Source organism: Haliotis asinina, chromosome 12 (assembly GCF_037392515.1).
Source record: "Haliotis asinina isolate JCU_RB_2024 chromosome 12, JCU_Hal_asi_v2, whole genome shotgun sequence".
NCBI classification, from domain to species: domain Eukaryota; kingdom Metazoa; phylum Mollusca; class Gastropoda; order Lepetellida; family Haliotidae; genus Haliotis; species Haliotis asinina.
Genome location: NC_090291.1, coordinates 20,440,492 through 20,464,910, shown reverse-complemented (window position 1 = coordinate 20,464,910; position 24,419 = coordinate 20,440,492). Strand labels below are relative to the sequence as shown.

General features: G+C 40.1%; 3 protein-coding genes across 4 annotated transcripts in view; all 3 read left to right on the top strand.

Annotated features, from left to right (window-relative positions):
* The window catches only part of LOC137258196 (tonsoku-like protein), a 32,326-nt gene extending 27,899 nt beyond the window's left edge, over nucleotides 1-4,427 (top strand). For both annotated transcript variants that reach the window (XM_067795776.1, XM_067795777.1), the window contains 3 exons: nucleotides 41-213; nucleotides 2,515-2,588; nucleotides 2,850-4,427. In XM_067795776.1, the coding sequence (XP_067651877.1) occupies nucleotides 41-213; nucleotides 2,515-2,588; nucleotides 2,850-3,207 (605 nt within the window). In that variant the 3' untranslated portion in view covers nucleotides 3,208-4,427. The remainder of the gene's footprint in view (nucleotides 1-40; nucleotides 214-2,514; nucleotides 2,589-2,849) is intronic.
* Nucleotides 4,428-14,376: 9,949 nt separating this feature from the next.
* Nucleotides 14,377-17,679, top strand: LOC137257603 (uncharacterized). The gene is made up of 2 exons (XM_067794924.1): nucleotides 14,377-14,440; nucleotides 16,544-17,679. Exons 1-2 carry the CDS (start codon nucleotides 14,377-14,379, stop codon nucleotides 17,677-17,679), a joined length of 1,200 nt encoding a protein of 399 aa, XP_067651025.1.
* A 3,453-nt stretch (nucleotides 17,680-21,132) lies between these two features.
* LOC137258133 (junctophilin-1-like) overlaps nucleotides 21,133-24,419 on the top strand; it is a 105,492-nt gene continuing 102,205 nt past the window's right edge. Inside the window, exons 1-2 of the mRNA XM_067795698.1 lie at nucleotides 21,133-21,705; nucleotides 22,062-22,712. Coding sequence (XP_067651799.1) covers nucleotides 22,328-22,712 — 385 coding nt within the window. The 5' untranslated portion in view covers nucleotides 21,133-21,705; nucleotides 22,062-22,327. The remainder of the gene's footprint in view (nucleotides 21,706-22,061; nucleotides 22,713-24,419) is intronic.

Sequence of the window (24,419 nt, the reverse complement as noted above, 5' to 3'; positions counted from 1 at the left end):
GATTCAAGATTGATACGAAATTTATTGGTCATATTTTCAGCGTCCAATCTGCAAAAGCTGGACATATCCAAGAATCGACTTGGTTCACTGGGCCTGGAGCAGCTGTTGAAGTGCCTCAATCACCAGCGGATGACAACCCTAGACCTGTCTGAGACACATGCTGGCACTAGCGTCAGTCATCTCACTCTTCATCTGCAGCAGTATCTAACGCAGGTATTCTGCCAGGTGTACCATTTGTACATTCGTGATTCGTAGGAATATGTGGAGAGAAACTGTCCGACTGCCCGAGACTTGAGATCATCTGTCTCCTTAGAAGAATTCATTAAACCCTTGCAGTTTGCAAGGGACTGAAAGCATCCGCTTATGAGGGACAGATAGTTTGTGTTTCTGAATTTTCAGTTTGTTATATACACCTGGAAATTAATCAAGCAACACCCCATTTTTTTCTATTGGAGCAACTTTGAAGTGTTCTGACAATCAAAATATGCCGGGTTGATATAGTTTGACACTTTTTTATTCAACAGACGATCTCTGACAAACAACTTAAAGGGAAAAAGTATCAAGACTTTGCTTTATTGCAACGAAATCCAAATTCTTAAAACTGTCTTAAATTCATGAAAAAATGGACACAATTTACTATTCATCCACAGACGTTGTTGTCAGGTGTATTAACACAAATGTCACATGGAAAGAAAGAACAGTCATCTGAGAGTCTGCACACCGACTTTCATCAATATCTAGTGTGTCCTCCCTGCGCACGCACCACCGATTCCAGACGCCTCCTCATTCCTTGGATGAGTCTCCGGATCTGATTCTGGGGGATCCTGTTCCACTCCTCATGCAGGGCAGCCGTCAATTCGTTGAGATTATGGACTGGTGGGTCTCTCTGCCTCACACGACGGCCAATAAAGTCCCACAAATGTTCAATGGGGTTGAGGTCAGGGCTCATGGCAGGCCATGGAATTCTGTCAATTGCATTTTGCCGCAAAAAATCATTTACAGCATGCGCCCTGTGAGGTCTAGCATTGTCGTCCATAAATATGGGTCTCGTTGCCAGAGGATGGTTCTCAAAATGAGGTACCACAGCCCTGTCAAGAACCTCCTGTTGGTAACGAACACCGTTAAGGTTGCCACGGATGGTAATGATATCCAACTTGCAGTTCATGGAAATGCACCCCCATACCATAACGGAACCTCCCCCAAAGGCCACAGTCTCCTGGATGTTCCGTGGAGCCATTGCTGTGTTCCTCTGCCTCCAGACCCGAGTACGACCGTCCACCATGTGCAGCAAGAACCGGCTCTCATCTGAGAAATGGACCTTCCTCCAAGAGGCAATGTTCCAGTGCAAACGGTCATTACACCAGGCCAGTCGGGCTGCCTTATGGGCTGGAGACAGTCTGGGTCGCTTGATTGGCCTCCTTGCCCGGTATCCTGCAGCTTTCAGACGATTCCGAACAGTCCTGTTCGAGATGGGTCTCCCTGGAAGCCACTCCTGTCTCAACCGAGAGCTCGAGTCGAAGGACCTGCGCCGTACAAGTCTCAGTAAAGCTCTGTCCTCCCGGACTGTGGTCTTCCTGGGTCTTCCTGGTCTAGGCAGGTCTTTAACTTCATTAGTGGCCCGGTATTTTTTCAAAAGTTTTGAAATTATGGAATGATGTCGTCCGATTTGAGTCCCGATTTGTCTTAGAGACATACCAGCATTCCTCATGCCGATTATTTGCCAACGAGTGGCCTCTGATAATTTCCTACGTGCCATGACATTGAAATGAATGAAAAACCGAATGCAATCGACAACCTGCGCTTGTAAACACCCCAGGGAAAAAGTGCATTTTTCGAAAGTTGAGGTTAAAGCAATGCACGTGCGCTGTGCAAGCTTCACGCGCGTCATATCAACCCATGAAAAGCTCATGCTGTATGTCAATACATCAAAATTGAATAATCAATCATCAAAATTACTTCGTTAAACTTTGTTAAGTTTTTATGTGTCTTTGAATTTGGTGTTGCTTAATTAATTTCCATATGTATATATAGATCAATCTGATTAAAATCAAGTGTTATTTCACCCTCCAAGTGAATGTTCATGGCACTATAGTATATATACAATGATCATTGGAGCTTCATGCACTTGATTTTCATGCTCAACTCCCTGGGGAGTATACAACCAAGGTTGCTAATTACCTCTAAAAAGTTATTTTAGCCCCAGAAACTCAGGATTCTAACTGCTGACCTTGTGTCTGCAGTCTGACTTGTCAATTTCACCTGATTTGTGGTGGTGTCCTCAGCAGAGGAACATGTGCTGCCACTAGACATCTCTCACGGTAAATTTAGTAAAGAATATGAAATAACAACATGAAATGGCATCAAGAGAACCTGAAGTCAGTCAAGTGTTTGAATGATGTATCAGTTTGTGATGTGAGGGCCAGTGGAGGATGCCATTATGCAACTATCCGACTTGTATGTTACCACCCTTGTTGGTGTTATGTGATGTGTAATGATGTGTTGTTCTGACTTCAGGATGGATGTATTCTAGAGGATCTTCATCTCTCAGCCTGCCACCTCACATCTGATGATGGCTACTTTGTTACCAGGTAATTCAACAACTGGATTTGTGAAACATCTTGGTATTTCTTCACCTTTAGGTATAACCCTAGCTCATTCATGAGTGATTTTGAAATTATAAAATGATTTATTAGACTCATGATGTATATTATTTGGTACCTTAACATTACTTAAGTATTTCTGGTTAAAAAATGAACATTGTTGTGTTTGGTTGTTTGTAAAAATGCATGTAATCAATGATGAAATACTGTCTTTCAAAGGAACTAAGAAGTGAATATACTGTATTTCAGAGTGCCATCACTCTACAAAGGTCTGAAGAGGCTGGATATATCCTGTAACACAAAGGTGGAAAACAGTGTCATACAGGAACTTCTCCAAGAGTCTGTGAAAAATAACTGCTCCCTTGAAGAGATACTTGCTAAAGGTTGTGCAATAAGGTCTCCCTTAGATTCCAATTTTCTGGATGCAGTCAATGACAAACTGAGCCATCCGCTGCATCCTCTGCGTGGACTGATGTTTACATGCTCCCATCTTGATAAGGTGGATGAAGAATGTCTTCATCAGATCTGGCTGGATCGATGGAAGGAACTTGCGAATATCGACATCACAGGGGAGCATGTCAGACTAGGTGTCCTGGACAGTTCCTAATGCAACTCACAATGAAAAGTTTGATTAGGTATGAAAGTGATGAAATGCTCCACAAATGTCCTGACAAGTAGTGGCTGAGATAAGGTCTTTGGCCTTTGGACATGAATATATTCTCATACTCAATACTGAGGTGCCTTTAAAAGCACATGTGAAATATCATGTGGACTCCACAAAAGATACACAAACCCACAGCTGCTACCAGACTGATTGTGTCCTTTGTTAGGCAGCTGAAGTATTCCTGGCAATATTTGCTATTGTTTATTTCTGTTCACATTCATGGCTTCAGTGATATGGCAAGATTATAGTTGACTATGATATAAACCTTTATTTCAGGAACATTCCTATCTGAATGCAGTAGCTTAAATGACATTTCATATTCTCACCTTGTAGCATCTACAGTTGGAACATTTGTAAACGTGGTCATACATTATTTAAATGGTTCTGTCAAGGCACTGTGACAGGTACTAGTTATTGCTGTAAATTTTCATAAAGATAATAAGATAGGACAGGTCAGTTTATTAATCAAGAACTTCAGAAGGCACTGTGCTGGTTACAAGCAGCTAGCTTACTGAAAAGACATTAAAACAAATTTATGAACATGCTAATGGAATCATGTTTTGATTGTCCATTTAATCACTTCATGATGATGACTGTCCTCCTAAAACCTCCTCTGGTGTCAGTATTAATGACTGAATGTTATGATTAGCTGGGGGCCCATTGCAGGGCCCAGATTTTGAAAGCTCTCTTAGCGCTAAGATAGTCATATGTGCCCTACATTATCTTTGACTTTGACTCTCTCTTAGTGCTGAGAGAACTTAGAAAATCTAGGCCCGGGACTTTATCCTCTTGTCAGTGTCCACAAATGGGAGTTTTTTTCAGAGTATTCTTGATGTGAGAATTACTGTTATCCAAGCCAGGCCTAGTGATCTTAATGTCAGTGCTCATGTTTAGGAGTTGCTGTTATCCAAGTCAAGTGATCTTGATGTCAGTATTCACATATTGGAGTTACAGTTATCCAAGCAAGAATGTAATGCTTGTGCTCCATGCTATGGGAGACTAAATAGTTGTAAATGAATAGGACTCACAACTCTCTGGTAGTTGTATGTATGTGTGATTGATTCTGGGACAGCAAGAGTTGGACATCATTTCAGTTAGCTCAAAGATCTGCTGTTCACTGTAAAGACTAAAACAGTATGTAAATAAAAACCCATATACATGTTTGTGTTCTTTTGACTATTATTGACTCATGAAGATCTGTTTTGATCTTTGAATTGATCTTCAGCAGCCAATCCTTCAGCAACCCATTCTTTGTGACAGGAGGTGACCAACAGGATCGGGTGGTCAGGCTCGCTGATTTGGTTGGCATACGTCATTGTATCCTAATTGCGTAAATTGAGGTTCATGATGTTGATCACTGGGTTGTCAGGTCAAGACTTGATTCGGGACATGGTATGGCGAGCTGACTAAGGCGCCAGGCTAGTGATCCAGCAAGGTTGAGGTTTCAGGAGCGAGCCCACCTGTGACCGGGTGTAAAAACCTTGGAGTCAGCTTTGTGTGCAGACCCTTTCAGTGTTGACACAACCCCAAGTGTGCAGTACACAACCCGGTGCACTTAAAAGAACCCACGAATCCGTTGGTATATGACCAGATGGTGGCCACATTAACACGTGCTTACACCTAGTTACGGGTACAGCAACGTGCAGTAAACTTGGACAAAGTGCTGTGACTATGTGTCCCAGTCCACCCAGCTGTCAGTTGGGTACCTCGTTAGGATGAGAGAGCCACAATAAACTCGGTGCACCTAGTGGCAGCAAGAGTTGTATACTCCCCAGGGACTTGAGGTTGAAATACGATGTGCTGTTGAGATTGACATCCAGTCATCGAGGGAAAAATACCAGCGCCTGGAGCATGCACTAGTGCGTGGATATGTCCGCTATCTATCTATCTATCTATCTATCTATCTATCTATCTATCGACACTGACTGCACAAGATTTACCTGCGCGTGAACTGTAGAGGATCCCTGCTTCAATGTTAAACATTTGTAGTTTGTTTTTCAACATCGCAGACTACAGACGTTTTGAGTTAGGTTAGGTTTATATTTTAGTTTAGACAATCAGTTGGGTTTTCATAGTAAAGAAAGTTAGAAGTGAGATATTTAGAGGTTAGATTAGTTTGGCAGTGGTCGGGGTTTGAACATTAGCAGAGTTAGCATTTAGATTTTAGGAGTTAGTAAATTTAGTTAAATTCTTAGAAATCCATAAATAAAAAGTTTGAATATTTAATTAGTACTTCACACAATCCTTTTTACGCATAGGTGTTATCATAGTTCTTCAGTGGCTCATTAGAAATAATTGTTATTACGTTTAGTTCCTCACAGACAATAAGTGTTATCACGTTTAGTTTATTAGATATATTCACACAAAAACCTTCAGAACACGTAATTTGAGGTGGGGCTCAGCACATGTATTTTTGACATTAATAATTTGGACTTTTACACTTTTCATCCTCCCAGAAACAGCTGAAACTTTAATTGGCCTGCTTGTTTCCACTAAGGAGACAAACATCATTTATCATCCAAAACCGTGCTCCACCAGGAGATATCGCTTGTGTGAGATCAGATGATATCTCCTAGGAGATAACGCTTTGACAATAGATTTTGCACAATACCCTGACAATGCTGTGCAGTCATGAACTTGATGACGTCAGAGTGCTATGACATCACTGCACTGCAAATCTAATGCCAGTGCTGTGTTCAGAGATGTACATTTTCCATTGGAAACTAATGAAGAATGATATTGGATGATAAATAGAATCTCACTCTCGTGTCTACTGATATCAATTATATCAACACTCGTTGATAAAGATAAAAATATCCTCGGCAAGCCTCAGATATTTGTTACTTTATCCCAACTCGTGTTGTGATAATTTGTATCAGTAGACACTTTGGTGAGATTCTCTGTGTCTTAGCCAATGTCTGGGCCCCCTTGCACAGAGCAGTCTTAGTTACAATCAATCTTAGGCCCCTGCAATCAACTTTACAATCACCGTACAATTGCTCTAATTCACTTGCACAAACACGATCTTAAGACAGCATGGATTTAAGATCGCAATCTTAACTAAGATCGAACTCTTCAACGCCGGAGGTAGAAATTTCTTAAACTCGACTCCTGTCTACAGTTGTCTTCAAGTGCGCATAGCATGCACCGCAAATAAAACGTGGAACTTGTTCCAGCACGCAAATGACATTCCTTCCTTAATCGCACCTTGCAGATTTTTCATGAAAACAAAACAAAACCAAAAAACCCCCCAAAACCCCCAACCCACAAATCTTTGAAGGAAATGATAACGTTGAAGAAGGAAGCGATAACGTGGAAGGTAGCATGTATAATCACTCGTACCTCAGGAGTTATTTTCTTATTTTTCTACATTCTAATTTTTTATGAACTAAACATGTGATACTGCAACCACAGAACTATCATGTTTTATGCAAGTATTGAAATACAAACAAATACGTTAACAAATTGGGTCTTGAGTTATTGACCTAATCATCATGAAATTAAAAGAGAGCACATAAATAAAAATTTCCTTATGATATAACACCTAAATGTACCATGATTTGTCAGTGGCTGTCAGTTGAACCAGGGAGCCTATATAGAGAGTTATAGAGTATCCCTGGTTGAACATAGTTTGGCACCTCGTAGGTGTTATTTGGAGTAAAATCCAAATTCATGACAGGGAAATATGAAAACGTTATTATTTCGTGTGTGTTGTGTTGTTGAATGCTCATCCACAGTCTATTAACTACTTTATGCTATTTTGTTGATAATTATTTTTTCGTTTTGTTAAAAAACGTTTTATGCAAATTTCACATACCCCAGCAAGTGTATTTTTCCCGTTTGAAGGATACTTGTATTATATTTAAAATATATAGATTACAACTCTTGTCTCTCGTCAGATTCAGTTTTTACAAGTAGAAAAAATACACAATTTTGTACGTTATCCAACTGTAGATTATTTCAATGATAAACTATGACAAAATCATCAACCGAAAAGAAATATGTGGATATCTGTTCTGCCACAACAGAACATGCATTGTATTTGGGCATGGCGGATTTTACGGCAACGGCATAATCTGTAAAGGGAAACCACTCAGATCTTGCGTAAAAACTAAGATTAGCTGCCCTTGAGTTATTGAAAAGGTCATGGCCACTGCTAATCGCATGGAGACACCTTTCGTTATTATCCTTTCCTTGTTTATCAAAGAGTTATGGTGTTCATACTTTTTCCAACACTGAATCGGGTAAGAATTGTACTCTATGATATCGACTCGATAATGATGTTGCTTACTACCGCTAATAACGCTTTTTCTGACGTTAAATCGATGTTGCATTCTCCGTGTCGCTGAAGTGTCGAGGCGAATCATACAGTTTTGTGCAATATGAAAGCAATCTCCGTACGTAAAGCTAATTATTTGCGTGAAATTGACACCAACTTGGACGCCATTTTGCTACTGACTACAATGATCTTAGCTCCTTACAATTGGTTCCGACCAATTGTAAGTTTTGATCGTAACTTACAATGATCTTAGCCTACAATTGCTTCGTGCAAGTGGATGGCGATTGTAGCCGGAGCCTAAGATCGCGATCTTAAGGATTTACAATAATTGTAGCTCTAAGATCGTTTTGTGCAAGTGGGCCCTGGGTGTTATTGAATATTTGAAGCATGGTAATTCATTTGGAACCCACGGGGTTATTCATATTGCAACCAAAAGCCCCACAAGGGTTTACTTTCTGCACTCTTTTATCAAGTATGACCACAGCCGGAAGCGTAATCAGCTGGGCCCGCTTGCACAGAACAATCTTAGTTACAATTAATCTTAGGCCCCTACAATCAACTTTACAATCACCATACAATTGCCCTAATCTACTTGCACAAAGACGATCTTAAGACAGCATGGAGTCAAGATCGAACTCTTCAACGTTGGGCGTAGAAATTTCTTAAACTCGACTCCTGCCTACAGTTGTCTTCAAGTGTGCATAGCATGCACCGCAAATAAAACGTGGAACTGGTTACTGCACGCAAATGACACCTTCCTTAATCGCACCTTGCAGATTTTTCATGAAAACAAAACAAAACAAAAACCAAAAAAAAACCCCCAACCCACAAATTTTTGAAGGAAATGATAACGTTGAAGAAGGCAGCGATAACGTGGACGGTAACATGTATAATCACTCGTACGCGTACCTCAGGGGTTGTTCACTAATTTTTGTACAAAATGTGAACTAAAAATGTGATACTGCAACCAAGAAATATAATGTTTTTTGCAAATATTGAAATACAAACAAATATAGTAACAAATTGGGTCTTGATTTAGTGACCTAATAAAAATAATCATGAAAATAAAAGGTAACACATAAATAAAATTTCCTTGTGATATAACACCTAAGTGTGCCATGATTTGTCAGTGGCTGTTAGTTAGACATAGTTTGGCATCTGGTCGGTGTTATTTGGAGTAAAATCCCAAATATATCCCACAAGCATTAGATTTGTAAATATATGAAAGCGTGACATGACTGTGGGAGTGTTGTGGAAAATTCATGACAGGAAAATATGAAAAAGTTACTATTTCGTGTGTTGTATGTGTTGTTGAATGCTCATCCACAGTGTATTAATTACTTTATGCTATTGTGTTGCTAATTATTTTTTCGTTTTGTTAAAAAATCGTTTTACGCAAATGTCACATACCCCAGCAAGTGTATTCATCCCGTTTGAAGAATACTTGATATTATATTCAAAATGCATTTGTCTCTCGTCAAATTCATTTTTTACAAGTAGAAAAAAAACATAATTTTGTACGCTACCGCAAATAACGATAATAATAAAATCGCATGTTAGATGACATTCACATTGAACTTTGGATTAAGGTTTGATTGCAGACCTCAATGAATGCCCCAGCTGATATTTACTATTTGAAGTTCCGTAAAATACAGACATTCTTTTGTATGGTGGGAGTGGTCTCCCTTGTTTCTTAAACCTTCAACATGAATACATAGATAATGAATGACATGCTATTAATAACTTATTTATTTCATATATAAACTGAGGATGCATAAATACTTTCTAAAGTGAAATACCTATATATCTGTAGAACCCGAAAAAGAGTATACACTTGTACATTTCGTAGAAATCGAAAGAAGTAAAATGTTTTCAATAAATTTAGCGTTATTATCAAAACCAGTTATAATTCAAGAACATGATTTCCACATAATTAAGTTCTTTAGAAATAGCTAGCCCAATTGAATGCAAAGTTTCTTGGTTCCATTTCTTCAATAATCTGCCATACATATCTGTCTTTGTCCTCCAGCATTTCGATGACTTCATCACAGTACTTCTTCTCATGTGCCGCGTCTATCTCAAGCTGCTGGACATCTTCAAATGTCAAGGACATGTAGTTCTCCCACCCCTTCAGCAGGAGGGTCAGGGCATAGTTAAGGATGCTTTCCTCCTGGACTTTTTCAAACACGGCTTTACATTCAGCAGTCCACAGGGCTTTGACTTCGTTCGCGCTCAGACATTCTGACTCACCCAGGGTTGTGAGCACCATACCTGTTTGCTCCTCAGACGACTCGTCTTTCAAGCTTTGGTTGCTATCAGTGTCCTTTAGTTTACTTTGACCGTCTCCATGTTTTAACCTGTTATTGTCATGAGTGGGTTTGTCCGTATGCGTCTCATCATGACTACTAATTTCCTCTAGTTTTGGCTGTGAGTTTTGCATCTTGCCATCGTTATGTATATGGTCCACTAATGTCGGCGGTGGAGAATCTGTCTTTTTTGATATCGTTGAAGTGCTTTTACGAAGTTTAGAGGTGAATGGTCCAAGTGATGCAGCTGGTTTCCATGCTGTATCGGTGGTCGGTTTGCTTTCTCTCTGTAGTAATTTTGGCCGCGACTGAATGATTTTGGATGCATTTTCGCTTGTAATGGTGAGAATGTTCGCAGTGGACGAAAGAGCCGATGGCGACTTTATAGATGTTTGTTTATCGTTTACTGTCACAGGGTTCTGCAACTGCTCATCCACAACAGATGACGCAACCGGTTCAGGACATCCTATCAGTGTGGTTGGGGTGATATGTACATGCCGACACTGGTTTCCTACGTCTCCTAATGGCTGATAAGCTATCATGTTTGTTGTGTGTACGAAGAAATCATGGATTAACTCAGCGTCCGGGATGGAAGAACAGCTTGATGTTTTACATGGTTCCTGTTCTTCCCCTTGACTGTTAGACGTGTGACTTAGATATGGGTGATCCGTATGCACAATCTGCAACAAGGCTTTGGATGAGGAATTTTCCCAGTCGATGCTGTTGTCACTAGTGATGTCCTGGAACAAATCAAAGTCGGGGACGCTGCATGGTGACGAGATATCTGACTGATGTTCACTGATGCCTCCTTGGGACAAGAGGGATAGTAGATCCTGAACAGAACTCGTTCGTTGTTGGTCAGGTTCTTTGTTTGCAGAGACGGTGGGCGGTTGGCAGGGTGTCTCCTTGAAATCTTCAGGGTTAGTATCAAATGTCTTGGAACTGTTCGGAAATAGACTTGATAGAATCTCAAGATAGATTTCGTTTTCGCCATGATTGTCGCCCTCTGTAGCAATTTCTCTGTTTATGTCATCAGAGATTTCCGGATTGCCCCTGTCCATATTCTTCTCACTATATCAGTTTAGTTACTGCAGAACCTCACACCTTTGATTGAAGCAAAGTATCACATCTGTTTGACTCCTTACCGGCTGTTGACGTCATCTTACTTTGACGTCATAAGTCATTACGTCATTCGGACGTTGCTATCGATACCTGTGTATGGTCTCATCCCATGTCGCGTTCCAAACCATATCAGCGTCAATTTATCGATCGTTTAACTTAATGGCACGGAGCAAAGACATATATAGACGTGACTATACGTCTTTACACGGAGACATTATTTCTTATGTTTGTGGCAAATACGTTGGGAACTTTTTGTTTGGCATGTTGACGTTTAAAAGCTATGAACTTGTTTCTGATGGGCTGCATTTTTCGATATTTTAGTTTAGTTTCTAAAGAACTTTTGGCAATGAACCTAACAGGTAGGTAGGTAGGTAGGTAGGTAGGTAGGTAGGTAGGTAGACCATTACAATATAACACCATATAACTTTTGGTACAGAGTATCCTGATACAGATATTAGCTGGCAGGAATGTAACTTTACGAGTCCTCGTTATATACTGACATGGGATTGTGTTAACGTTTTATTCCACTTACCGGCTTTTCGAGCCAGGAAGCGAATCCTAAGTTAAATATTACGCCTGGCGATTGAACTGAATACATGAGAGTGAAAAGACTGTCAAAGTTTTTGTGGTTATTGTAAAGCCCTTATTTTCTCGGATATTAGGAAACTGATATTTCACTTTGTTGACACATGTCCTCGTATCCTAACTGCGAAGATCGATAATCACTGGCTTGCCTGGTCCAGACCTGATTATGTACATACCGCAGCCATATAGCTGTAATATTGCTGAGTGCGGCGTAAAACTAAACTCACTCATTACTTCACTCACTCGTATATTTCTTTCAATGCTGAAATAAACACATAGGGTATATATAGTGCTAGGGTAGGGTCTATACATCTATATGTATAGTACTAGGGTAGGGTCTATACATCTATATGTCTTTCGAACGCCGTTCTAAAGCGATACAAGCCCCTGTGGAAATAAACACATAGGGTTGTCATGTGATTTGAAGCATTTCCTTAGCGATGTTACATGACGCTCCAACCGTCGTATCACTGGCATATTTCACACAGACCGGGAAAGTCGCAGTGCTAAAATCACACGCGAAAGGAAATTTGTAATAACAAAGCGTTCGTAAAATCTGAAGGTTATCACGATTCACCCGAATTCGCGTCAGTAAGTTCGAGGAGAACAAATTCGCACGTTTAGTGATATTTTGGTCGCGTTGTGACGATGTGATTTCAGTTCATCACTTGGAACCATTGTTTTGAAATACACTACATGTACAACACGTTACTACCCAGCATAGAAGTGTACTCATGTCTTGTAATATAACTGACAAGACTTGCCTGTGGACGATCATTTCCGGTAATAAGAATTTTATTTAATACGCGGATATTAAACGAATATCAGCCACTGTGAAATTTAATAAGTAGCCTCTGTCACGTTCATCCAAGACTACGCGTTTGTCAGCTTCTATATCTTAAATTTCGCGACAGGCAAGATTTCATGATAAAAGTTTGTTAAATATTGGGATGAATCTGAAACTTTACTCATCACGTATAGTCCAAGGTATGACTGAGAACATTGTGTTATCATTATTATTATTTAACATTATTTCACTTAAGTGACAGCAAGCAAATCAAAGACTATACATGCACTAGCGACGCACCGTGGTGAAGACAGTTGCAAAACTGGATCACACCGTTTACGTTCCTGCTACAAGTATATTAGGGACTTGGAACCTGGGCCCTGTTTCGTAAAGCATATCTTGCACTGCGACTGTCGTATGTCGTATGTTACAGCATAGGACTTAAAGCAGTTGAAGCGCTGACGATAGCTCTTTGAAACAGGCAAATACTACATATCCACTAATGGCGGGGGTAAAATCTAGTACAAGCTTTAGTTCCATTTGGCAGTTACAATAATTCCAGAAAACCTATTGGCTGCTTAATAATGTTAAAACAATACTCGTTGATTAGTTTCTACAAACTTAGAGAGAACGTAAAACACTTATATTACAAGATGTTTAAGGATAATCTTTTTATTGAAACTTATTTGAAACTTCCTCCAGATTACATACTTATGTTACAACACTTAGAACCTCTAAACTGGTAGATGGCGCTGCTGATAAATATATCTTGCTTATGTCTATCACGTTCAAATATATATATATGCAACACGACACAGTTCTTCCCCTACATGTTTCATTGAGTTGGGAATATACAGATATACACAAAAAGTGTGAGGTAAGAACGCTTACAGAGATATCTCTCTGAGGTTCAAACCGCATCAAACGGTTTAATTTAAAGCTTTATATAACGTTTTGTATCCTTTTGACATTGGCAGACTACCTAAATGCAGAATGATTAAGCAATTTGTGATGTGATATGGACTGATCAGCGACACATTGTCGGTCTTGCAACTTAAAAAAAATAATTAAAAAATGACATAGCGCTATTGAACACAATCTGGATGGATGTTTGCATTCTGCATATGTGCAAACAGTCTTTGGTAAAGTTGAAAGCATTTTAATGATATAGTTTTTGAATATTTATACATCAGCAATGTGTATGATAAGATAGTTTCTGAAGTGTGATATACAAGATGTTTGTGATCTGCAACATCTGTTTCATTGTTTTGTTAATAGGGTTGTTAAAATGAGATAACTGGGGCGGCGACAAACAGTAGTCATTCACTCACATATCAAAACGAGTTCTCAGTGGCACTGATCCTTGGAATATCAGCTCTTTTCCTACCATCGTGGGATTAACCACTGGGATTAACATGACATATAGCCGAAATTTCATCCCGTTTCCTCACTTTCTTGTCCTTGCAACGTTCCCAATACTACTATACTACTGTCTATTTAACTATTGGAGCAAAGGTGAGGTTAATGAAGGTTTGTGAAAACAGTATGGGTAGAAATCGTAAAATTATTAACTTCACTCTGCCAACAATTTTTGTGTTGTAAAAGCATTCACACGTTACAACGAAAAACCACTGGGATGCCATACGAGAAGGATATTTCTGGCAATCCCGTCTTGATATTGCAGAAAAAAGATAAAAGGTGAAGTGAATTTGTTAGAATAAATATTTCCTTGCTATGTGCATAGGTGCACATTTTGTTACCATTAACCAACTCATCATTCGATCCCACTCTCATGCATTCCTTCTACACGTTCTGTAAAGCGTCTAAGCAGAGTTATCGAACCTGTGACCTCGTAAACGTTCTGTTGGCAGGTGCGCGCGTGACGTCACATAAACGGTAATGCGTCTGCGCATTTCCGGTGGCCCAGACGAACGCCACAAATAGATCAAGATATTGTTGACAGAGTCGAAAATGCAAGAACACGGAAAATGCTGATTCTCTTTTGGAGAATAATACTCCTCTAAATTTAAAGTATGCCCAAATGTCTACTAAACTCCGTAAGGGGTTACAAATCAGGAAAATACGTTGCTGGCAACGGTAGGTTTGAATATGAAATGATCAAATTCTAGTGGCACAGACGATTCACAGTTAATTTATATCGTTTATTTTATCTTATCGTTCCGATTTGAAAGCTCAAATATTGTATGGTAATGTGGTAATTTATGTTTGGAATGTTCATGGATAATTAACAACACCTTAGGTAAATTTGAGGATCAATCGACATATAAATCTTCAATTTGACAGGTGCTCGATCATTTTCTGTATAGCGAAAGCTAATACTTTCAAACATTTTGGTGTCCATAATATCCATTGTCCGTACATTTATTGTTATATGACAGTAGCATATAGCCCATGAACCTATATACTCTAAATACATTACAAACAAGTGATATGTTTCGATCACAAGTAGCAAGGTCGGTCGTCTGCTGACCGTTCAGTTTCTATGCCAACAATAAACTTTTGAAGTAAGTTTGATAAATGACTTTCGAAAACGATTAATTTGTCAGTTTGATAACATCATCGAACGTGGACTGTGTCATGTTTTGGTCACTAAAATCACTACGTTCATGGATGTACCAAGCAAGATATTAATAGCAGTAAAAAATTGTTTAAGGCAATCTAGGGACATCTACCTGAAGCCAGTGGCCCAATGTACATGTCAGTAGTAAATCCCCAAACAGTATCATAACTACAGTGACAGTTGAAACTTTGTGAAGGTGAGTTATATTTTACTGATACCATGACAAAAAAATAATAAAAATAATGCTTTATCACTTTTAAATTGCATCATGTTAAGCCTGAATATAGTAAAATTTAAACTCCATAACAAAATCATGCTATCTACCCCATATTCCCTTGTCATCTGTAATCGTAAATATAATCTTAGGTGTGGTAATTTAGATCAGTTCTAATTTCACAGTCTGACATGGTTCCCATTAGTTAAATGAGAAAGCAAGTTACACATTTGCAGTCAGCTGAGAATTGCACCTTTTTAAAAGTTGCAGTATTCAATTTTATGTAGGTAGGTGGGTACAAATATTAATCCATGTATGAATATGAACGTGGTACCAAGAGTAGTAGATGGATGTGATTTATAGGAATACAAGATGGTAACCAAAGACAGATGTTAATTTTAGGAAGAACTCCCTTTACACTCATAAAACAACAAGCATAAAACTAGCACGTTTCCACTCATGACATTTTTTAATGTGTTTCTTAAAGGTAAAGTTTTCTTTCTGTACCGCTGGTACACACATGACTGTAGTGTCATAAATGGACATAAAAAATCCAGGAATATCAAATGTGATAGAGCACACACATTTGTGGATCAGATTGTGACATGTCACCAGAAATATTCTTATTTGAATAGGTTAACATGGCAATGTTACACACATTCATAGGATCCAATATTTATAGTGTGGTCATGTGTGACCTGTACGTAAAATGTGTCCTATCTGAGGAATGTTTACACTAGAATTACAAATGATAAGTAAACGTACATGTAGCACATTGGTATATTAACCTTCAAATAATAATACAGTGCCCGCATTCAAAAACTTATGAGCAGTGTTAACTTTAAGTTATAGAGCCCAGTATTTTGACAAAATTGGAAAGGTGATTTCTGTCTCGCTCTAGCACCGAAAGCAATAAACAGATGAAATATTGGTTAACTATCAGTATGGAATCGATGAATGTTATTAATTAGTCTCTCTCTATAGGGCATGAACCTGACAAATAGGTGACAGTGTCCAATAACTTTAATGTGCATACTTACAGTCATTACACAGTACATATCTCTATCTCAAACTGAATGTGGTATATAAGATTTCGAATTAAGATGCAAAGTTCAAAACGCCATGTCCTTACATGCGAAAACCTTTTTCGACAGGAGTGCAAGATTGTTTAATCCTGAACCTGACTCAAACAACCTCAAACTCCCATTATTATTCACATATAATGAAATTATATATTGAGCCCTGATTCGGCTGTGGGAATGGTGCCAGTTTCTGACCCTGCACCTCCGATGATCTCTTCGATGTGACAGAATATTTATGTTGAGACAGTGTAGGACTTTTGAACACGTTTGAGTTCCAAATTTGTGGAAATGATTTTGTACAATTTATATCTCTGTATTTTCAGTATACGATCCATTCGTCATGACCACTCGCTCCGGCTTGTCAATAAGCACTGCACCTCGTGGCCGTGTGACGTCAGTGGTGAGAAACATTCCCTCCCCTGTACCGACAGACGAGCCACCACCCAGCATACCTCCTAAAAAGAAATGTTTTCCAATGAAGCATCGCCCCTTGAGTCACCTATCGTTTGTCACTCGTTTCTATATCTGTCGTCGTCTGCCAGAACTTGACCTCGCAGGAGTTGGGCCCCGAGACTTTGCCAACTGGCGAGAAGAACTGATGGCCTTGAGAGAAGTTCATCGATCAGAAAAAGAAGAAACACCCGAAGCTTTCTCCCAGGGTGATGATTCTAGAGATGTCATGAGAAATACTAAGGACGTTGATGAGGATATCAGTGTAGATGACACAGGTCTGAACAGCGAAATTGACCGCAATGTGAAACATACGACAGCACGGATACAAGATGGGGGATCATATTATGACAAAATGCCAGTGGTGTTTTTGAACTCCCCATTATTACACAGAGGTCAAGGCCTTCTGCAGAGTAACATTAATACCAACAGGAACAACAAGAGTTTTCAACCTCACAAGTCGACATTTAGCGTGACTGAAGGCTGTGGACCTTCCCAGACGCTGCCATGCCAGAGCACCCACCAACAGTATTGTGAGCCAGAAGATGGTTTATCAAAGTTGTTATTGGTAGACGATGATAGCCAAGATAGCAGAGACGATGCACAAAGTCTTTCTACCGAATATGAGAATCTAAGCGAGAGCGATGATAGTTCGGGTGAACAAGAACTTAGATGCCGAGATTGTGATGTGGAATTCTCATCTTTCTCTGCCTACAGAGCTCACATGTGGGTACATGGCAAGACCAGGAACGAGTGTAACATTTGTGGCAAGATCTTTACACGTTCCTGGCTCCTCAAGGGCCACATGCGTACACATACCGGTGAACGCCCATTCCGCTGCTCTTATCCTGACTGTGACAAAGCTTTTGCTGATAAGTCGAACCTTCGGTCCCACATGCTCATCCACACAACACAGAATAAGACATATTCCTGTCCAAAGTGTTCCCGCGCCTTTGCCCAGAAGAGATACCTCCACAAGCACATGCTTGAAGTATGTCGTATCATCTGACCTGCGGGTTGTTTATTTCGAAACACTCACTATGAAGTTTTGAACATTGTTAAAATATTATATCCTTTTTATTGTATGGAAGCACGTCTTGTTTCAGATATTTATCGTGTTACCATCAGTCTAACATTTGTACCAAATTAAAAATCTTTGATTTCTGACTAAATAATTGTACATATCCGTGACATATTTAATCTAAATTATATGCGTGTACTTTATCGCGGGAATGTTCATATATGAATTTTATGTTAATATTGTTTTGTTTAGTCACTTGAACTCACTTGCATGTTTCCTTCAGTAGTTTGGGGTTTGGGACAATGGTCAATCTGACATATTGCTCGATTTTAGTGCATGAGTCTTTGTGCTCCTTTACCATTGCATGAACTGTTGTCAGATGATCTTGTCAGAATAAATTGTCACCATCTACAGACGTTTTGTACATATTTTAGTATTAAAACGTTCTTCAATCTTCTACTGGCACTTATCTGAAAGTAATGGGTAGTTTAATCAATTTAATCTCCAGCTTCGGATGCTCTAAATTTAACGTAAATGGGAACGAGTGTTAAACTATGCAAACCTTTTCAAAGTTACCTACTGAATTTAAACAAAGTACGTCAACAAAAGAACTTTTAAAGTTCATATACAACAACACTAGTGAAAACATATACAAGACATGTTAACATGTCTAAAATATAAAGTGGAATATACTTTCGGTGCCTTATATCGAAATACTGTTGTGATTTACATTTATGGTGTAGGTTATCCTCTCAAAGTCTGTACATGCTTAGAATTTAGACATTTTTGTCGACAAAGTAAAGTCATTGTGAGTTACCCACATTTAAATTGTTAGCAGTTTGGGGTCAAGGAACACCAATCTTGACCATACAATCCAATGATCAACATCATGAACACCGAGGCTTGCCACCCGATCCGACATGCTTTGTATATGCCACAGAGGCAGTCTCTACCTGAACATCAGTGTCGCAGGTGCCCCTGATATGCAGCTGAAAAAGCCTAGAGAAACTAAACAGTATCACGATGACAGCTGAGGCAACGATTGGTATGAACTTATGAATGCCAAGTAGCCCAGTAGTTAGTGCTGGTTTGTCACTTGAAGATCGCAATTCGTGTTTTGTTTTCATTTTGCAGCCCATTGTTGGTGTTACCGTTGTGATGTTTGTCATACATCAGACCGTCCTTGGTCATCTGGACTTTTATATTTTACGGATACTGATTAATGGATATTTGCCAAATATAATCTAATCTGCTTGTAAATCGTGCTAAATGGTAAAGTTTTATTTCTGTTTTCGTGTGGGATTCAGCACATTTTCGCTGTTTTGCAAATTTATTATAACCTTGTCTTGTACATGCTTTTAAATTCCCAGATTTGACTGTGGCCGAGATAGTTTACCTTCTGTCTGTGTGTTCAGTAGTGCGACATGGTGTTAAGATTTGATGTTCGTTTCTGTCATTCCAGTCTTGTGATTACCATTATAACGTTGCTGACGTGCATCATTTGAGTGCTACTAGTATGTAAAATAGTTATGTCCTACAGTTTGCAATCTTGCAATAAAGAATACTTTGCAAACAAAATGAAACACTGCGAGTGATTGTGTTAGAAAGAAACAGGGCATGAAACATTGCCATCCAACATTTACACCTGACCCGTGTGACATATAATTGCACTGGCATTTTCGATAAGCTCAGATAAAAACATCTTTGTGCCTCAAATCGAAACAGCAACTTTATGAATATAAGCTCGCACACAGAAATATTGTGTCCAATAAGTGAAAACAACTTCAAAGTTGTTTCCGTGTTTACTCAAACAAACAAACAAACAAACGTTGGCAGGATCAGTCACGAATGTATTCATTTGTTTGTATATAATTATATCCGCTGACAGAAAAGGCATTACGCAACCAGTCGAAGAAGTGCACTGACTTATAGTGGGGTTCAAGTCTCTCGAGCGCCATTTGGTGTGTTAGGTACATTGTATAACTGGTGCATAATATCGGTCAATAAGTTTACCTAAATAGGTTCATATATAAAAAATCGCACGCTGCTCGTGTTGGAGAACGCATCACTGGAGAATTTTGTAAATGGCGACTTGAATGAATACCTGCTGCGTCATCGTACCCCGGCGGCTTTGAAAGACGTTCATGACATCAACTAATGTTTATTGTGATATCGCTGAGCGCGACGGTTACAAACATTTTCTTAATACTTACGTTTAAAATAGACGCCAGATTGTGAAGCAGTCGCGCTAGCCCCATTTTCTATGATGCTTTAATACCTCTTAACAGGAACATACAGTCTATAATACATTTGTCTTAAACTGGAAACACAAGGAAACTGAATATCAAATACGGCTGATAGTGCATTACAGAGTGAACTGATGGTTTGTGTGTGTAATTACACAGAAGAATGTACATTTGTGATCTTACATGTCCTCCATCGTATTACGTATCACGCCCCGGCCCCCTGCTCGGAAGGCAGACCCCCGGGGTTAAGATAGCTGATTGTAGGTAATATTACACTGCAAAACGTTTCTACTAATGCATTTACCGTAAGTTTACAGCTAAATGAGATAATCATAGTCCCGTGGTCGTACATTATCCCGGAGATGTTCTTAACACAGCTGAAAGGAAAATGACGTAACTTTGTGTCTGAAAGCACCATTTGTCCATTCACATGTCCAGTATTGGTTTCTGAACACATTTGTGGATTATCATCTAATTAATCGCATATGCTAATAGAGAGTCTATCAGAGACGTTACATGCACATACTTACTTCTCATATACATAATGATGAAAGCCAAGTCATGTGTTTAATTATGGAGATTGTATTTAAAGATGTATTTAAATGTATTTAAAGCAAGTTACGCGATAAGCTCTACCCAGGTGTGGCTATTCAGCCTGTCCATGTTTGCAAATTTGAAACTAACACGTGCAACAGGTGTGTCCTCAGTTCATTCAGAAGCTGCCTGTTTTCCATATTTCACGTTTCCCGATGAATGTCGAATGAAGCAGAAACACCAGTCGTTAATACGTGCAACTTATAATTTCTCTCACATAATCAATGTTAGTAAAATTCAGTCACTGTTTTAAGTCCCACTTTACTCGCGGTTGGTATATGTGACATTCGTCGAGTGACCTGTGTCTGCAAACACGTGCAGTTTCTGCGTAATTGAAAGCTGAAGTGATCTGTTGAACGTGATGTACAGTTTGTTATCGTTCCCACCATTTTGTTAATACTACTTGTATGCAGCGCCATAAAAATATAGATATGTTGAGACTAGGTATTGTCGACATGCTGCTCTGAACTTGTTAAGAAACCTCACAGTGTGTAGGGCTGATCGATTATTGATTTAAGTCAGTGAGTTGGTATGAACGTTGTATGGAGATGAACTGCCTCCCCAAGCGTGTCTCCTGGTGATGTTCCTAGCTTCCCTGACGATACACCAGTCTGCCAGCCTGCTTGCCACACGTTAGCGTGCGCTTCTCTCTCATTACCAGATGTCGGAAGGAATCGCTTCCCTGCCGACCAACCAGCCGGTCAGCGAGGAGAGAGCGAGCAGCCGACAGATTCCGAGCAGCGCCGAGCTTCACAGGAACACACGGAACATCTCTCACTATTGAAATAGCGTATATCTTCTCGGGTTCCTTTTCAGACCGATCGACCTTCTTACCCAATCGTCTCTCGCGGCCATATATGGGTAACCAACCTCCCATACACATGTAGAAGCAAGATTCTATGGCGGACATTTTCGCATAATTTATTCACCCTGACGGAGGAGAATTTCGCATCGCCCCGTACCATCCTTCCCCGTGGAATATGATTAAATTTATCACCTCACGGGTTGGAAATTTTGGGGTTGATCCACCGCGGTGTTTCGGAGCCAGGGCAACTGAGGCGAAAGAAAGGTTTTGATTCCATCAGGTGCAAACCTTTAACCTTGCGCGCCGCTCAACGAGCGACGTATCGTTTGATTAAACGTGGATCAGAGGACGGATGGCTCTATATACAGTGTGAGTACTGTTGTGTGCTGCCTTGCCTATACCTTGTGTGTGTGTCTGTTGTCTTCTTCTCTACTGCATTTACCGTCAGCTGCAGTAGCGGATCGCCACAACCCTCCCTCGCTCGTACAAGGGGGACGTTCCCACATATATACACTGGGGAGTTCATAACATGTGTGTCGGGCCAACTACAATTGAGAGGAATTAACGTTGGATATTAGCGTAATAATTCTGGATCGGCGTTTCGTTTGATTTCGTATGCTCCAGGTTAAAAGGCTGCTACTGTAAAGGCATTAATTTCGTGTTGTGTGTCCTAATATATCTGTCCTTTTGAGTGGAACTGACCGTCTGTTTTATTTCGTTTGCAGTTGTTGCATTTCGTGCTATCGAGCTGGTGAGTAGCGTGTTAGGCGTGATCATGTCAGGTAGGCCGGTGATGGTGTCGCCCTGCACTGCCACCCATAACCTGGCCAGCATACGCTACCCTGTCCCACAACTCTGTCACGTCGCCGGCATGTGAGGGTAGGCCAGCTCAAACACGGACATTCAGGAGAAATATCTACTGTTAACCTTATCATCAGCTGATTTATTGACACTGACTCGCCTCATGGTCATCAACGATCAAACAAACTAAATGACCTCGGGAGGGGGACGTTTCGATTTCGATGATGGGGGCACGTACTGCGGGGGCTGGGAGGAGGGAAAAGCCCATGGCCATGGGGTGTGTACGGGGCCCAAGGGCCAAGGGGAGTACGCTGGGGCCTGGCAGTACGGCTTCGAGGTGTCTGGAGTATACACCTGGCCCAGCGGAAACGCTTACAAAGGCCAATGGTTCCAAGGCAAACGACATGGGTTAGGGTGCGAAACCAAGGGTCGGTGGATGTACAGGGGGGAATGGACGCAAGGATTCAAGGGACGCTATGGCGTACGACAGAGCACGACATCGGGCGCCCGCTATGAAGGGACGTGGACTACCGGACTACAGGACGGCTATGGATGCGAGACGTACGCAGATGGAGGTAGGTCCACTTTCTGTACTGTACATACTGTATCACTTATGTATCACTTAAACTCTGCCTCTGTTACCACTGATCGCACTCTCCGCATAGACAATACACATTTGATTAAACGTCAAATCATCTACACATACATATATGTAACATAGCAAAACCCGTGCTAGTAACTATCGGTTACTATTGTTATCATAATCACTATATATCGCCAGTCGCAAGTATGACCATGTATGTATAGGGGACAATTTTGCAAATGATGATTATGCAAAAACAATCAATCAAACAAAATCAGTCGAGTTCCGGTTACCCTCTCCATTTGGAAACACCTAGCATATTTGACTCTCAAATTCCATCACATCATTCTATTACATTATCCATATTTATATATATATCTATATATCAATAAATATATTTCATATTCACGCTAACCACCTATCATACTCTGCCAAGATTTATTTCAAAATTAAAACGTTACAATTCACAGCGTGCAATATAGCTGTCCGTCACAAATCAACTGTTATATGGTCGTATGTTTATATATTTTGTATGTATCCTGTCATGTTTACACAACAAATATCGATATGGTTTACTTTAATGGTAGTACGTGCAGCGAACATGGTGTGGGATGGTTTTGTAGGTGACGTTACAATTACGAGGTAATGCTAGCTGTTTTGACAATTGTCTTGAAATGTATTGGGTAAGGTCAGCTGGTACATTATACTAAGACTGTATTTTTTTCTGCTGATTCTACCAATTACCTGCTGTGTGTAACTCAACAGTGTCAGCATGACACCGCGTGACGTGTCAATCACCGATCTCCCTCCTTACACCGAATAATACCGATCTGTGACAATAGCTATGTGTATATAGGCTCATGGAATCGTAACGCTGTGCGTGGTTGATGACAACGATGCGACACAATACGTGGACGTTGATGGTAGCTCCACGGTTACAAATGTCTAATATTTTATGCTGCTTTGGCCGCAAGCTGTTTTTAAATTGATTCGTGTAAATATTTTACTCAATTCCCGTGACAATCGATCAGACATCAATGCGGTCTTTGTGAACGCCGTAGAACTACAATGCTCCAGTTGCTGTATTCAAATACCCATACAAAACACTGCTAGGAACATGATTCAGGCTGATTCTGCCTGATTCAGATCATATGGGCGTCAACCTGCTCAGACACATCGCAGTACGAGGCGGAACAGTATTGTACGGACGTAGAGTTCCCCATTTTAGATATCACCCTGTCAGCTGGCCCCTACCCCTCCACTTCGATACAGAGGCATGAACTGGACGAAACAATGCCCCCAAGTTAGCATCGATTTATTATCGATCGTTTGTATCACCCTTTTCATCAGCATATATCCAAGGTTCTAATGAGAACGTAATCAAGAGTGTAGAGGTCGTTTGTCGACAATCAGTGACTATTTGTCAATGTTATGTCAGGGTATCGTTATTGGTACAGACTTCGATTTTAATGTTGTCACGTGATCATAGCGTCAACACACCCTTTCAGCACTCCGTCAGTTCTACCAATTAGCAAGGGTTGAAACCACATGGCCTCAGAATAGATTGAAGTCAATGCAAGTTGATTACCCCTAATAATTCCCCGTGTTGATGTCTGTAAAGGACAAACTCCCAGGAATTATTTTGCATAATTCGGCCACCGATACAGTGATTTAGTGTTCATTCTGCTTTGAAATACCG

Coding starts and splice junctions, on each gene's coding strand:
- LOC137257603 (XM_067794924.1), top strand. CDS start 14,377: ATGCCCAAATGTCTACTAAACTCCGTAAGGGGTTACAAATCAGGAAAA. Junction 14,441..16,543: donor AAAATACGTTGCTGGCAACG/GTAGGTTTGAAT, acceptor CTGTATTTTCAG/TATACGATCCATTCGTCATG.